The sequence below is a fragment of the Anas acuta genome, chromosome 1, assembly GCF_963932015.1.
Source record: "Anas acuta chromosome 1, bAnaAcu1.1, whole genome shotgun sequence".
NCBI lineage: Eukaryota > Metazoa > Chordata > Aves > Anseriformes > Anatidae > Anas > Anas acuta.
The window spans coordinates 18010230-18027837 of record NC_088979.1 but is presented as its reverse complement, the minus strand read 5'-3'; the positions used below and the strand labels follow the sequence as shown (position 1 = coordinate 18027837).

Sequence of the window (17608 nt, the reverse complement as noted above, 5' to 3'; positions counted from 1 at the left end):
GAGTTAGGAGTTTTTCTTACTGAGAAGAGTAACAAACTTACCTGCAGGACTGGCTTTCTCCCCTGGTGGTGACAGCCTGCAGTCCACAGGACAGCAACTTCACCTGGCAGGACGCTGAGCAGGGGTGTGATAGTGGGAGGCCTTCTAGTGCGAGACACCAAGCAGAAGCTGCAGGCAGTTTCCCCACGGCTAGTGGCACCACAATCTGTTTCTATCCCAGACCGCAGGCACGTGCTGAAGCACATAAGGAAGCTTAGAAACAGAGGGAACAAAGTCAATTCTGATTTTCTCCTCATTTTTGAGGGGACTAGAGACAGGAGAGACCCACTGAGTCAATGTTTCAACACGAAGTGGGTGTGTTTAGCAAGCCAGTTACCTGTCATCCTTACTTGGGCAAGGAAGTAAGCAGTAAACATACTTAGCTAGCTTTGATGCTTTAATTGTGTCATTGAGCAGTAATCTCCATCTGTACGTGAATGTGCACCACTGTGAAGTTCCATTTTACACCCAGAAATGCATTCAAAGAGACAAAAAAAAATCCACACAAACAAGATGTGTCAAAGTAGTATAAAATAAGATTTATTTGCAAATCATTTTGACAATAAGGAAACAAGTACATCCTGGATGTGCATCTTGGGGATTACGTTGACGGCTCTTTTGCCTTCTGAGATTTCCATTTAGATGCACCATGGGACACCTCTAGAATTCAGAATGAGCTTTGAAGTGTCTTTTTTTTTTTTTTTTTTTTGCCTTGCTGTACTACATAATTCCTTCCACAGGCACACTATGGGAGACTCACCAAGTCTTTTAACAAGAAGCTATCACACGGAACACGCAATGGAACTGCCTCGGTTTACAAGGAAAGCTTGCATGATGGCTGTTTCACATTTGTTTAACACAGCATTAAGCACTGCAGGATTCCCACAAGGAGAAGCGCTGCGTGCTGTAAGTTTAAAAACAAACCAAAACAACAAAAAAGCCACACAACCAAATATGCCCCATCCCAAATGCCACTGCTACAGTGAAACCTCACATTTCTTTTCTTTCCTGTGTAAGGACGTACAGTACATCTGGTTATGACCTGAGTTCTCTCTTGGAAGCTAAGGATCTGTGTCTCATGTAAAAAAAATAAATCAATTCATTATTTAGTAAGAACTGCTATATGTGAATGAACTCAGGATAAAGGCAACACAAACGGGAAGGCAATTTATGGTGGGAGGGGTAACTTCTGAGCTAACTCACAGCAGTTACAAAGGAAGCAGCAGTATCTTCAGAACACTTCTTCCATTTATTTCCACCTTTCTACCCAACCTTGTTCTCCTCATCTTTCAAAAAGTGAGGAAATTTAAACCCTGAAGTCACATTTTTAATGTGATGAGATACCAAGTGAGTTCTGAAACCCCTAATTATTAAGTTCTCTGAGCAGAGCACATTCAGCATACCTTGCTTTAGGGGAAGGCCCCAAGCGACCACCACAAAACAAAGAAATACCTACTCAGAGAGGAAATCGAGGATTCCAAGCTACATCTATTATTTTTAATACAGTTCTAGAAAATACTTTATTTTTGTAAGAGGGACTATTTTTTGCTTTATGAAGCTCAAAATAATCCCAATGTTCAACACTGTATAGTATTTTACCCCTCTCCCATAAATATAATAATGAAAGAAAAGATATCATAGGTGTCATTGTCACCAGTTCAGTTAAAGCACTGATGAATACATTAGATCATTCAAATGTAAATAAACATGATCTAGACATAAGAATATGCCCCAAATCATAACAGTAACAACTACAATCTTCTATGATCTTCTATTGTATCAGCAACAGACATTTCATTTAATTATTTTGGCCAAAAAAAAGAAGAAACTAGTAGAGTCTTAGAGACATTGTTTCATTTTGCCCTCCTTCAGAATGACTAAACCCAGTCCCAACTGAAGGCTCTCGATCATCACTCCACACAATATCCCACCACGGGGATCTCCTTACCACTTCTGGGAAACCGAGTGCATATTTATGGAAAAAATGTACCTAGTCATTTCACATCAATCGTTGAAATGATTTGAGAGCAAGGCACAGAATGCAGGACTCTCTTCACACCGAATGCCTTAGCTAACATCAGGCTGCCTCCTGAACAAGCTCAAAACGGGAAAAGCAAGAGACAATGATTCAGAACAAACATTACGTTGACAAACCCTGCTTTCTTCAGCCCCAACTCAGCCATCCAAGCTTCAGAGAATGGCAAGAATTTGCATTCACCTCCTCTGGCTGTGCTCTCCCATTAGATAGCTCTAAGCCCTTAGTCTAAGCCACATGGATCTCCACATCTGTGGCATACCGCAATAATTAATCAGCAGGTGCCCATATTCTTTTACTGGCCCCTAGATTTTGTGATTTTAACAGTATTTCTGTGAGACAGAATTTGTCATGTCTCCAATGAGTTCCTAAAGTTTGTAAAATCCCTACCCTGAAAATCCGCTATTTGCTAAGGAAGTATCATCATTAGTGAGAAAGGGAATCAGTTAGTTCTGAGCACACCACCTTTAATGGCATCACTCAAACAGACCCCGTGCAGTCTTACAAATTGTGCTCTTTAACAGATCTAGGTCTAAAACCCAGCAATGCCCAGGCGTTTTAGAGGTCTCGTAGAAGTGATTCAGTTTTCAAACACCATTAAAGGTTTTGGCAGATTAATACTCTATGAAATCTGTAATACACTTGCTAACATTTATAGTCCAATGATCAGTTAGAAGTATTATTGCATCTTATGCGTAAAAATATAGGAGGTTCTATACAGAAAATTAAAATAGCATTAATCTAGTATTGATAGTCATATAAAATAACTCACAATTATGTAAGTTTCCATATTTAATTATACATTTAAAAATAAGTTATAAAAATAATTAAGCTTCTTTAAAACTCCTACGGTATCTTCTTTTAGGAGTTTTTACTCATATCTACTGATTGTCTAGCATCAGCAACAGCTTCTGGTACTCGAACAGTCATATCCTCCATTGATTTCTTCAAGCAGATCTGGCAGCCTAGACGTGATCTGTAAGGAAATAACATTGCCTTGAGCTCCAGCCAGTCACACATCTCTCAGTACTTACAGCCAGCCCTGCTTCCCGGACCTTTGGCCATCCCAAACACTTTGTGATCCAGAAACAGTCCCCTCGTGCACGGTCTTAATCAAGACCAGTAGTAAACTGCTTGCATCAATGCAAAGATATGTGGCATTAGTCACGGTCACTGATTTACACTCTTAGGTTACAGGCTTCAGCACGTTGGAAGGGGAACACCAAGTGCTTCACACTTGCTGAGGCAACACAGCGATGGTGACCCTTCCTTTTACAGTGGTTCACAGTCAAGGGTAGGGACAGACACTTGATCTCCCAAGAGAATTCAGCCTCTCTGAAGAGACAAAGCAATTAACCTGAAAGACAACCTCAGTAAAAGCACAGCCTAACCCACCCAGGGTCGAAGACAGCCCCAGAAAACTGAACATGCATCTGAACAATGCACCTGACAGCTTAGGTTAGTTGAATTTTTACAGCTTGTCAAAAAAGCTACATACAACCTGACTGAGAAGAAATTAGGAACTTCTTTCCATTCCCATCCCTCCTATCTTTCTACAAGTTCAAGTCCAAGTCTGACTTCCCCCTCCAACTTCTACCTGGAGTTCTAGACTTTTTTTTCCTAATTATTTACAAGAAAATTCCCATTTACCTTCTCTTAACACAGCTGCTGCCTAAGCATGTATCTAAGAAGCATCTTCCTACCACTAACATTGTTTAAAAAAAAAAAAAGCTCTGTGATAAGGTAATGGAGAGTACACATGAACCACATGGGACATATTAACTACCTTATTCCATGTCCATACGATAGCTACAGGGTCTTTAAGAAGTCTAAAATTTGATCTCTTTAGAACTCACTCCTTGCAGGCTTAGCACAGTGTTTGCCAGAAATTACATATATTAAAGAAGCCTGCCAACTTTTTACCAGTTCGTAAACAAAGAAGCAAACTACAGCTCAGGGTAATTGGATCAGGTTTTTAACATGACCGAGTGGATGATAACACACTGCGGAAACAGGAATATATCCTGACAAGCATGTTTATCATCCTACAAATTCACCGACCCAATCAAAACATTATGTTCACAGAAAGAAGTGAATTCATGCAGCTTGCATGTTGGGTAAGACAGATATAAGGAACTTGAAAAATATATTTAATCTCAGTAATCACTACATTATCACACAATGAATCCTCTCTTCCAGTTTTGCTTCTTTAGTCCAGCAATATGCAGTGTCTTTCTTTGCTGTTTTAACACTGGAGTCTAAGACTTACTCCCAGCTTTTTAAATGAACTCAGCCAATTTAACACATACGTGTTCATTTTTAGGAATACCTAGGTGTTAGCAAGGATGTACAATATTCCATGTCACCAGCTGAATAATAATTTAATCAGCATAGGAATGTAGGCAGAGAGATCATAAGAAAGATACCACATTAATATGTGCACAGAACTCTTTCAAGCATGTAGAAAGCAGCTGTTAAAGATGCTGGTTGAGTGCTACACCTGAAAGCAGTGTAAGTGACTGTATGCATCAGCTTCAAGGTACTGCAATACATGCATAAATATATATTTTGGCAGAAGACTTCAACTTGTGAATATGCAAGCATAAAAGTATCTTTAAAAATCAATCTGCTAGAGAGATGCAGTTTACGATACTTGTTTGCAAGGCTTAAATTGGCTGAAATTTCTGTTTTTCAGTTAGAACCAATGCTAACTGCATATGTACACTGTAGTGTTGACAATAGAATTAACTTAATTTGAAACAACACTTTTTTGAGCCTGCTACATGATAATATGAAGCATTAGGTAGAGCTAAATAACACTGTGAGAAACAAACTACCTTCATCCACAGCATTCACAATTTTATAGACCTTTAACCAGATTCCTCCCTTCCCTGACAGCCTAAGAAGTTTGGACCATGCCACCTCCAAAGAAAAAAGAATGATTTAGTTAATTCCTGCTTGAAAGCCATTCACCTTTAACCATTTCAACAGGCCTTCCCTTTTCTTCTTCTCATTCTATTTTCTTTAAAGAGGCAGGAAGTCAGAGTTGTACAAATATGAAGATACAATTAATCCCTATTTTGTCATATAACAGTATTTTCTGTTTTTCTACCTGGTCCTACCTCACATTGCTGATGTTCCATTTACTTAAAAAACAAACAAACAAACAAAAAAAAAAAACAAAAAACAAAAAAACAAAAAAAAACAAACAAACAAACAAACAAAAAAACACACTTTAAACTGACATTCCTGGAAAGGCTTAGCTCGCTGCCATCCCATTTCAAGTAAGCAAAGTTACCACTGTTCCACCTGCCTCTCCATATGCATTAATCTGTATCTGTTACCACCAAATTTTGTTTCCCATCACTCAACCACGTAAGAGCCTTCTAGGTGCTGTCACAGCCAGTTTCTGACTTTACTGCAGTCACACAATACTGTACACAAGCTTTGTCATCTTACTCTTCATCTCTTCTCTCGAGTCGTTCACAAACATGATCACTACATAAAATCTAGCACAGATCTTCCAGAAGTGTCCTGAAAAGAAAGCTTCCAGTGCACAGACATCCTTGTAACATCTCCAGGAAAAAAAACAATGGAAAAAAAGAAGAAAGAAAACACCTTTGCTTTTACATATCTATTTATAAGTGCACCTTTTTACATCACCAATTAGCTTTTCATGAAGACAAGCTTCCTTCTTCTGCTAGGCTGAAATAGCTTGTTAAAAAGTAGAAAAATATTCTTGTTTCTAATCTTTTTCCTTCAGCATTCTTTCTAAACATTTAATTTGCCAGGGCTTACTTTCCCCCCTCCCCTCTCATCTTATTACTTTCAGGAACCTCCATTATATTACAGTTATTCAAAACAATTTTGTTTTAGCTTTTCCAATCATTCCCTCATTTTATGAGGCATTAACTTTCACAGCAGCTGCTAGTTGAAACCTTTCCAGTTCCAGAGAGTCACTGACAAGAAAAAAAACTTTTATCCTCAGACTTATGACAGCGCATGGCAGCACATCTCCATTACAAAGCTTTGTATCAGCACGAGACCAGGCAAGCTATGGCAGACATGAGAATCACTGAAAGCACACTCTTCCAGAAAAGTCTTCCTCTCACACACATGAAAGATCCCTGGCCATAGGAAGAACACATGATGTTAGGAGAACCTGACACAAGTAGCACGTGCCTTCAGAGGGTCTAAAACTTAATTTAGTCTGAAGGAATTTGAGAGAAAATAGTGTTTAAACAGAGAGCTCTGGCTTTCTACTGCCTTTCAGTTCACTAAAACACCCTTGCTTTAAACCTGTAACTAAAAAGACAGTTGAAAAAAAAATGAAGCTGAAACAGGTCTCTCAGCTTTCCTTCTTTGCTTTCACAATCTCCTTAAAAGATAAGATCTGACTGAAATCAGAGAAAGCACACCCTTATGGAGAAAACATTTGTGCAGGATTCCCACTATTGGTATAAGGAGATAAATGAGTTAATTCAGAATACTTCTTTGCAGAGACATTAAAAAAGAAAGCTATACAGGCCAGGTATGAAGCCCTCTGAAATCCCTGGAAAGATTCTCAAAGACTTCCAACAAGCAGTTGTTTTAAAACCTGAAGGAAAGGGCTTAAGAAACCTCTCGGTGTAGCTGTCTATGGCTCACGTGGTTATATTCTACGATACTGGCTGTGTGCACACCAGCAAGCAGTGCGGCCCCGAGGAACAGGTGTGTGGAGTGATGATGTCTGTGACTCCCCTGTCAGAAGGCATGTGACAGTGGGAAGCTGAGGAATGGAAGGTTACTTCACTAGCACAGAAAAAAATAGCATAGAAAAAACAAAGAGGTTGTGGAATCTCCCTCCTTGGAGATCTTCAAAAGGCGCTTGGACATTGTCCTGGGCAGCCTGCTCTGGGTGTTCCTGTCTGAGCAGGGGTGGCACCAGAGGTCTCCAGGGGTCCCTGCCAACCTCAACCACTTTGTGGTTCTGTGAAAAAAAGATCTGACCCAAACTAAAACACTGATGTAAAAATATCCATAAAATACATTAACTGGATACACACTGATGGGGACAGAAAACAGGAGAGAAACAAGAACAAGGAAATTCACACACAGGACTGCAGTGGCAAAGTTTTTGGTGAAGGAACTGGGGTTTTGGTCGCACTTCAGTATCTGACACTTCTGCATCAGACAAAAGAGCTAAAAACTGCCACTCTTCAGTTTACAAAAACTGACAGTATTGGCATTAAAATTTCATCAACTGTACTGACATCAGTACGAATTCAGAAAAATAACAGTTAAACTTGCTGGTCCTATCCATGTAACAGAATCCAGTTATTCATTAAAAGCTGATTAAGGTATTCTAAGAACACTGGACTTCCCCCTGCGCAAACCCTCCTTTCCGTTCTTTGATGTAGGGAAGCCTTAGGGTGCCTTACGTGTCTGTGAGGCCGTATGCCAGGTCTAACATGTCCATCTCTTCATCAGTAATTGCATCTAGCTTCTCAAATATGTGGTCTTCAAAGATTAAGTGGCAAGTCGAACAGGCTAATGTTCCTTCACATGCACCTGAAGAAAACAGCAAGGTAACAGAAAGCTCAAATTCCAAATTACTGTATTTCAGAAGAATTTATATATATGTTTCAGCTACTAAAGTAAAGAGAGGGATTGATCATCAGATCATAAGAACCACACAGAAAGCACTGCACTGTTATAATTCATAACAGTACCAATAGCACATACTCAAAGCAAGTGTGACGTTGTGCTAGAAGATCCAGTATCATGTCTTCAAGTACAAAAAACAAACGTGGAAAGAAAATTTAGTAAAATGTTGAAGGCTGATTAATGTACAAGTTGTCACATCAACAATTTAAGTGTCTTAATGTTGGGGAAAATAGTAATATGTAAAAAATAAGTCTAAAAAAATCACACCAACCAGTGTGTTTAAACAGTGGAAGGTGTTTTTGCAATTGTAAAGCCAGCTGTAGGAATTGAATCAAGTGCAGCTGAATATCACAACAGTTTTACAAGTCTTCATGCACAGATACTTCTATCTTTATTACTGCATGTGGGATGCCCCCTAGTGCTAGAAGTAAATAAGTAAGTAAGATTTACATTTTACATTTTTCCCTCATTATTTTTCCCCTCTAAACGCAGAACATGGTTTTGCATTACTCCATTGCATTACTCCCCTGCCCTAGTGTGATGCTTCATTATCAAACTATTATTGAAATAGGTGCAGCATGTTATAATTAAAGGCTGCTACAGTATGTCAAACATTTACCTTGGACGTTATTCAGAGTTTATTGAGAGCCTTAGTTTTCTGCCTTACCACACTGCTTTAAAATGGCTGGTACGTACACAAACTGGAAGAATATTAGCTGTAGAATACAAGCAGACTAGTCAAAGGCCTATATGATACACCTAATAAAATGATTCATAAAGCTAGCTATCACAATGTTACAGAATTTTAAGACTCTTCTTCCCCTAATGTATACAACTCATAACAAGATTCTGTAAAATTGTCTTAAAGATTATTACTAGCAGTGAAATTTATTCATATTTCAATGAAACATACCTCAGATTTCAAGCTGTAGAGCACTAACGTACTTATTTTTTCCTGTAATTGCCCCATGCTATGTATTCACTTATGCAAACTGTAATTCCTTTCCTGCTTTATTTTGCACTATTATTTCATGAACTCATGTTCATTTAAATACCTGTTCTGAAAGCTGGCTTTGCACTGCCTGAATCCTATAGCTTTCATGGAACAAACTTTGGACTTTCCATGGTTAAAAGGAATATAAAGGTTTTATAACTTCCTCCTGTTTTCATTTTGACCAGACCTTGTACTGAGTTAGAATTCTCCCAGCACATTGGCCTCCTTTACCCCTGTCCTTTTTATAAGCAGCAACCTTTCTGCTCTTTCTTGTGACATGACATGTATCTGGTTGTTTCCTTCACTCAGCTCTCAAATACCATAAAATTTCCACTATAAAAAGGCAAACAACAAATTAAGATCACACGACAATACAGAACTAACCTGAGACTGTTAGAAATACACCAGTTGTGTGTTGCCTCCAGAACCTTTCAGCTCAGAAGAGCTCGCAGGTGGCACCTTTCATCTCTATAAAGAAATTTGTCCCAACAGCCAAGAATCAGGTTAGGAAAGCTAAAGTCTTAATGGAATTAAATCTGGCCAGGGACGTCAAGGGCAACAAGAAAAGCTTCTACAAGTTTGTCAGTGATAAAATGAAGGCTGGGGAAGTTGTGGGCCCTCTCCAGAAGGAAATGGGAGACCTGGTTACCCAGGATATGGAGAATGCAATATGCTTTCATGCACTTCATGACTTTCTTGCCTGTCTTCACTGGCAAGTGCTCCAGCCCCACCTCCCAAGCTGTGAAGGCAAAAGCAGGGACTGTGAGAATGAGGAACCTCCCACTACAGGAGAGCAGGTCAGACCATCTAAGGAACCTGAACATGCCCAAGTCCATAGAAGCTTGTAAGACGCATCCAAGGACCTGGAGGGAACCAGCAGATGAAGTGGCTAAGCCACTGTCCATCATATTTGAGAAGTTGTGGCAGTCTGGTGAAGTTCCCACTGACTAGAAAAGGGGAAATATAACACAGAGTTTTAAAAAGGAAAAAAGGAGACAACCACGGAACTAACAGGCCAGTCAGTCTCACCTCTGTGCCCAGCAAGATCACAGACCAGATCCTCCTGGAACTGTGGTAAGGCACATGGAAAACGAAGAGGGGATTGATGACAACATACGCAGCTTCACTAAGGGCAAACCCTGCTGTATGAACCTGGTGGCTTCCTCAGATGGAGTTACAACATTGGTGGATGAGGGAAGGGCAAATGATGTCCTCTACCTGGACCTGCACAAAGTCTTTGACATTGTCCTTTATGACATCCTTGTCTACAGACTGGAGAGATGTGGGTTTGAGGGATGGACCACTCGGTGGGTAAGGAATTGGCTGAATGGTCACACTCAAAGAGCTGTGGTCAGTGCCTCAATGATCAAGTGGAGTTCCTAGCGGGTCCGTATAGGGAACAGCTCTAATTAACATCTCTGTCAGCGACACAGACACTGGTGTTGAGTGCACCCTCAGCAAGACTGGGGGTGACACTGGGTTGTGTGGTGTGGTTGACGCACTGCAGGGAAGGGCTGCCATCCAGAGGGCCCTGGGAAGGTTTGAGAAGCAGATCTGTGCAAAACTCAGGAAGTTCAACAAGGCCAAGTGCAAGGTCCTGGATCTTGGGCAAACCCAAGCACAAATACAGGCTGGGTGGAGAGTGGATTGAGAGCAGCCCTGAGGGTGTTGGTTGGTCAGAAGCTCAACATGAGCTGGCAATGTACACTTGCAGCCCAGAAAGCCAACTGTACCCTGGGCTGCACCAAAAGCAGTGAGGCCAGCAGGGCGAGGGAGGGGATTGTCCCCCTCTGCTCTTGTGAGACCCTACCTGGAGCCCTGCGTTCAGCTCTGGGGCCTCCAGCACAAATAGGACGGGGAGCTGTTGGAGCATGTCCAGAGGGAGACCATCAGGATGATCAAAGGGCTGGAGCAGCTCCGAGATGACGGACTGAGGGAGATGGGGTTGTTCAGCCTGGAGAAGAGAAGGCTCCAGGGAGACCTTACAGAGGCCTGCCAGTACCTAAAGGGGGCTACAGGAAAGCTGGGGAGGGACTCTTTGTCAGGGGGTGGAGTGATAGGACAAGGGGAACGGCTTTAATCTAAAAGAAGGCAGGTTTAGATTAGATGTTAGGAAGAAATTCTTCCCTCAGAGGGTGGTGAGGCCCTGGCACATGCTGCCCAGAGAAGCTGTGGATGCCCCATCCCTGGAGGTGCTCAAGGCCAGGCTGGATGGGGCTTTGGGCAACCTGGGCTGGTGGGAGGTGTCCCTGCTCATGGCAGGGGATTAGAACAGGTGGTCTTTAAGGTCCTGTCCAATCCAAACCTTGCTGTGATCTTTCAGATTCCACCTTGATGGCACTCTGTCCATGCTGCCCTCCTTTAACACTCAAGCAAAGCTCACCTCAACTAATTTTTTTAGAGCTTGATCCAAAATATCCTATGTACCTACTGGAAAAAAAACAGGGAAAAGAATCCAAATAAAGTACATCTAGGTTTTACAAATAAACTTAAAAATACTTTTGAATAAACTGGTAATATACCATAGTTTCTTGACACTTGACACATTCGATCCGTCTACTTACCAAAACCATCTATGTCTAGATTATTTTCAATAACAACATCCAGCAGCGAATCTCCAGGTTTTCCTTTGGCCGTTAGTTTCTCACCATCACGATTGATGAAGTGAACAGTTATTTTATCTTCTGAGCTGAAAAAGAAAAGCATGTAATAAAACCAAAGAAACAAATCAAAAATTGTTTAGACCTTTAAAATTGATCGACTACTACTATGACAGTAACCAGCACCAACTTGTAAGGGCACAGACCCAGTGACCCAAGGAAGTCACTGACTTTTACAAACTGTTACAGGTAGAGACATTCACTGCTCTACCTGAGACATGAAAAAACCAAAACAACCTCTCATTTATGTTTTGTCACTAGAAGCTATGCAGAATATCGATGCTTCACCTTTCACCAAAGAGAGTCAGAGCTATTTTATTTTAGGCACTCTATTTGCATTTTTGCCAAATAGAACAGCTAATTCAACTGCTTCTCTTCACACCTTTCTGGAGACTCTTGCTTTGCACTTAAGAAATGTTGTTTGTTCTCACCATTATCTGCTAGATCAACTTTAAGGTCTTCCCACTTCTGCTTCGAGTTTAAGGCATTCTAACTTATCAACTCCGAAATTTAATTCACTCCTCACAATAATGGAAGCACTCCAAAAGCATTCTGCTTTGTTGAGCAAGGGTTTTCTTAGGATTTCACTTTGTAAATATTTATTCTAGCAAAGGTCATTGAAATTTCAACATGGACATTAGAAGAAAGGTTTCCTGCTTTGTTTTTCAGACAACTGTGTATATTTAAGAAAATTTTTTCCTTGTATTCCGCATAAAAATTTCTTAAGACTAAAGTATTTTATATGGAAAAAACAGGGATTTGGGGGGTTTCATGTTACATGCAAATTAAAAGGAAAGTTTTTAACATACTAGCAAATAAAATAGAGTTTGTTTGTTTAAACAGACTATTCTCTTTCTCATAGTAAGAAAGCAAAACAAGAAAAACTTGTTGGGCAGACAGGGAAGAAATCTAAGAGAGGAGAAGAGATAGAAGAAAAAAAGGAAGCTAATGCAACATGTTTATTTCAATGTGAAATCCATGTTTAAGAACAGCATGCTTGACACTACCTCTTTTTCATAATTGTGAGCTTTGAGTGATCTATGACACAGAAAGCAGACAAGCTTGAAAACCTAGTCACCCCCTAGGAAACTCATAAGGAAATCTGTAAGGCTGAATATTAAAAAAAAAATTTAGAAGTGGCCTTACTGAAACATCAGTAGGTTGATTATTTTTGGAACCACCTATGAAAGAAAATGTAATTTTAGCAATTAAAGTTGAAGTTTGTTTTGAAAAACAAACACGTTTGTTGCTCCAGACTTGATGTACATGCCACAACTGGAAGGCAGCTGGCAGCAGGAGGTGCCGCGATGCATTACGGTGCTGTAGTTGCTCAATCCTAGTCGTATCGTCCCGCAGCCCATTCTCTGGAGGGTAGCCACAGGCTACTGTTAATTCTGAATTCATTTCAAAATGATAATCGATAATGAAGGGCTGATCTTGCAGATCTGCATGGTTCAACTGGAGCATGCAATACAATAAAATTTAGCAATCTTAGAAGCTGTATGTTTACAAAATGTCCTTAATGTCACACAGTCACCTCTGATGTCACCAGAGCGCCTCCACAAGCCATCCTGCCGAGGTTTGAGCAGTAACCACTCTGCTTGTCTTCTCACCCCTCTGTTGTGCTCCCACAGCACAACCCAGGAGATGGGCACCCACTTCTCAGACATGCCAGCACAACCTCCACCACCTTTACCAAACGTCAGCTTCACTGGAGGATCAGGCTGATGGGTTTAGATTGCATCTGGAAAGGCGTAGGCTCCTACTCACACAGCCAAGGGAAACCACTACAGTATTTCTGTCAACACGATGTATTGGTTTGTATTGGTCTAAGGATGATGCCATGGGCAAGTCAACTCAGTCTGGTAATCTGGCTGAAAACCAACTGCAAAAACAAAGCACCCTGAGCTAACCCAACAAACAGAACTGACAGAAGTGCCACTGCCCACCACAAACTGAGAAACAAAAACGGGATCTCCCGTCCTAGAGCCACAACTTTAGACATGCTCCGGCCAGTTGTGGAACAGCACCGTGGCTGTGCGTGCCCAACTGGTGCTGCATGCAGCAGGGGACAAGGGAAGCACCATCTTCAAGTCCCCAGTTTTTGTTAAATAATATTACAGGAAGTAATCTCTTCCGCAGGGTCTAATCCACTCGGGTTAGTAACTAAAACTGCAATGTATTTATTTCTAACAACATTAAAGATACCTTCCTAGTCTTCCAGTAAGATCTGTTTTCCTGCTATCGCCATCTCTGCTACTCTTCACACAGAGAAAAAGTTTAATTCAAAAAGTTTAAGCTATTGAGGCTTTACTGTGCATGAGCCCGACTGGTGAAAATACTTTCAGAAACATATGTACATAATAAATAATCAGGCCAGTCAGACATTCAAAACACCCTCTGTAAAGATCTTCTTAATGACTGGGAGATACTGTTAAAAGAAAAGCCACATCTACATGAAACGATATTTAGGGTTTATGAGTTTCAAGCAACATGGCTTTTTGTCTACATCTGCACTGGGGGGTGGGAACCACACACACCACCCTGCAAAGCAGTCACAAAAAATTAAGATGAAACAAATGCCAGGTCTTGCGCAAGCATAAATAGCCTCAGGATTACCAGAAAGAACCAAACATATTTTGTGTGATTTGCATAAAACATCCCAATCCATGCTTAGATTAACCTTTTTTTTTTTTTTAAGCTGGCTGTAAAGTAAAATTCATTTCTTCATATGGTTGCCACAGTCCTATCACCATTGTTACCAACCTACACGAAGATACCCTAAATTAAGCATACTGCAAACCAACTGAAGAGCACAGAAGAGCTGTAAGTGCTGTTCGCTGTCCCTCCTGTGCAAACATGTACTGCAAGAATCCTGACAGCCACTTTTCCTCCTTTAAAAGAGGTGCCCTTCTGGATCTCCGGCCATGACTTCTAAGTACCATCCATATTCCTCCAAACAACAACAATGAAAGGTAACTGCATCTTTCTGCTGCACGTGGAGAGACGTACTCCATTATTTCCAGATTTTTTTGGTTCATTCAACAGCCCTAATTGCCAGTAGCATGTCATTAAACTATTACACAAGTCTTAGAATACGGAAGTTACAAATCTGAACTAATCCTTAACTATGCAGCAATTATGTAGTGACACCAAGAATACTGTATAAATATCCAAACTGCTATAAAAAATTCTTAGATAACTGCTGTTCATCACAAAATGAAAAGTGGGGAAAACGGGGAAAAACAGACTGAAGAAACATAACAAAACTGGGAAGGAAAACATAAGGCTCCCCACTGAACCCCTTTGGAAACCTCTGCTCACAAGAATCTCTTCTGCTGACAATTTTACCTCATTAGGCCTTCATTCACTGGACATAAATACAGGTAATTTTATATGTAAAAACAATGAGGAATGAGTGTTTTTACTGAACTAACATTGACTATACAAATTTCAGGAACCAGGTCTTAAATAATACATTGCCCAATATACGCAGGACTTGAGAAAACTAACTTGCATGCAAATTGAGGAACTACCGATGTATGAAGGAAACCAGGATTATTTTTTTTTCCTTCCAAATCATTTAGCTGGATTATAACATGTATTATTTAAACAATACATCTGAAATCCTTGCTTATGTGAACTCTTTTGCTTGTGCAATGTGTGTGAACAAATGGCTGGTCTGTTTACAAGCCTGCATTCGGTCTGTGTGAAAGACCTGCAGGATTCTTGGTCTTATATAACAATTAGGTAAGGAAATGTCTTCCCTTTTCAGTAGGCTGCTTCATCCTATTTGACCCTGTTCAATAACTTCACTACTTTTTTTTTTTTTTTTTTTTTTTTTTGAGTCCTGACAGTGTTTTTCAAAGTGTGTTTGTTTGTTTTGTTTTGTTTTCAGTGACCTCAACATTAATGATGGTCTGGGCAGGTTAGTGGAGACCTACCTATTAAGGCATTAGAGTCACTCAGAGAAGCAACCTAAACAGGCCCCATACATGCCTCGTACAGGAGTCCTGAACTACAAGGTTTGTTTGTCTCTCTCTATTAAAAGTATCTGCTGGGACAAAGTAAAGAGCACCTACAGGACTGTTTGCTTAAAACCAAACTGTTTGATGACTTTGATGGCAAGGGCACTACCCAACCCTCTGGAAACAGGCTAGGCTGCCCTGATGCTGGGCAGCCCACTGTGGGTTCTGCTCTTAGTCAGAGAAACTCCTCTTACAACCAAGTTAATTTACCTTTTAAAAGTGCATTTTGAATACTGGAAGTTACCTGCGGGCTCAGACCTTTGGATACACAGGTTATGGTCTCTGAGGCCACGCACAAACAAGTTTCTGACTACGTGTAGTGCTGCCAATCTGCAGGTGTGGACTGTGCAATATCGGTGCCTACAGGGCTCGAGCGTGCCACAGCACGGCTGAGGGCAGGAGGGGCCCTGCACACCTATGTCCTGAAGAGAAACTGTGCCACAAGCAGGGGAGATCCTCAGATTTGTGCTGCCTCTGACGTGCTGCGCTTCCACCACCGATCTAGTCAGCTTTACTAAATAGAAAAACACAAAAAAAATACAGAATACACCGGCCCTAAGCCCCCCACCAGACGAAGCCCGGCCGGGCCCTGCCCCGAGCCCCTCAGTGCTCGTCAGGGACCGGGGCCGGGTGCCCGGGGCCGCCCCCGATCGCTGCCCTCAGCCGTGCCCGCTCCGCCGCCCTTACCTGCGCGCCGCCCGGGCGGAGAGGCCGAAGGGCCGGGCCGACGAGGCAGCGGAGCCGCAGCCCAGCCTCGTCCCGGCTGCCGGCGAGGAGGAGAGGAGCCAGCGGCGGCAGGAGGGCGAGGAGGCGGCGGCGCGGAGCAGGCTGAGGAGGCGGGCGGGCGGCGGGGCCGCCATCTTGTGGCACGGCGAGGAGGCAAAGTCCACGGCGACTCTCGTACGGGTTTACGCCGCCTGCGTAGCGCGCTGCCCGCCCACTGCTGACGGCGTCGGGAGGGGACGGCGCCGCGGGAGCCGCGGGGTTACGCAAAGTGCGTGGCCCCGCGCCGTGATGGCGCCGGGCGGCGCTCGGTGCAGCGGCCGCCCCCTGAGGGTGGTCCCTCAGGGACCGGGGTCTCCTCCTGCCCTCCCCGGCTCCGGCTGGGGGGATTTCGAGGCACTACTGGCACAAGGAGTTGTTAATAAATCCGCAGTGGTGTTTTTTGAAGCCTGATGTGTGGTGGATTAGGATCTGTGGGCAGGGAGGTGGTGGTGGTGGTGGTGGTGGTGGCGGCTCAGAGGTCTCAGCTGTCCCCTGTGCTGGCCACACAGGATCACAGAGAAGTTCCCAGGTTCTCACTTCTATTTCTTCTGTCAGAAGATCAACTTCTAAATCCCAGCCAGCAGCAAAGGGACAGCAAAGATATCAGAGGTTTTAGCAGGAGGAGAGCTCAAATATCAGTATAGAAATTTTGAGATTTCCTCAGCTGCACAGACCACGCGTAGACCTAAGTCATCTCCCCGCAATATACACATCAGCCTACAAGATCTGATTATGTTGTTATGTAGATCATCCTAACATACTTAGATTGGAGAGTGAAAAAATGAAAAAATACGGTATTTACTTTGAAATAATGTTTTCAAACAGGAGTGGAAATAAATGGGGAAAAGGAAGAATTGTTTACTTCTAGTGCTCTTAGGTACACGGGATTCTTCCTGATGCCTTAGGATTTCAGGAGTATATTTTTGTTGCATCAGAGTAAGATCAGTGAGGGAGATGGCATTATACAATCTAATTTACACTGGTGTATTTTCTTTAAGTAAAGGAGAAGGTTGTGGTGGAAAGGTAAAGAGCCACCAAACTTTCTGTCCATAAACCAAGTGACTTAAATGTGCCAGTTTTCTGGAAAATTTATTTATTGTTGTTATCCTTTATAATCTAGTATTCTTTCTATAAAACAAATATTCGTCTGTCCCCATTTACCTTTAAGATGGGATTTTAGAAGTGTTACTTAGATGCATAGTGTATCTCTACATTTCAGCTGGCAGGTAGAGGACCTTTTTTTTTTTTTTGTAGGCAATTTCTGTAATAACTGTCACGGAGGCTCCAAGTAACTGAAGCCAGCTGGGTTATGACTGTGTCATACAAGCAGAATCCCTTTCAGTTGTTCTTTGATTACTAGCAAAGTAATTGCATTTGTTCAAATACTCTTTTCATAGAGTGACATTTGTTAAATATAACTGAAACCAATGCACAGTATATA

General features: G+C 41.8%; 1 protein-coding gene across 1 annotated transcript; it reads right to left on the bottom strand.

Annotated features, from left to right (window-relative positions):
• Positions 1-557: 557 nt before the first annotated feature.
• On the bottom strand, positions 558-16355 carry FDX1 (ferredoxin 1). Its single transcript, XM_068670760.1, has 4 exons — positions 16090-16355; positions 11279-11403; positions 7495-7624; positions 558-3050 (listed from the first exon to the last, which is right to left on the bottom strand). The coding sequence occupies exons 1-4, from the start codon at positions 16260-16262 to the stop codon at positions 2936-2938; spliced, it is 543 nt and encodes a 180-aa protein (XP_068526861.1). The 5' UTR covers positions 16263-16355; the 3' UTR covers positions 558-2935.
• Positions 16356-17608: the final 1253 nt, after the last annotated feature.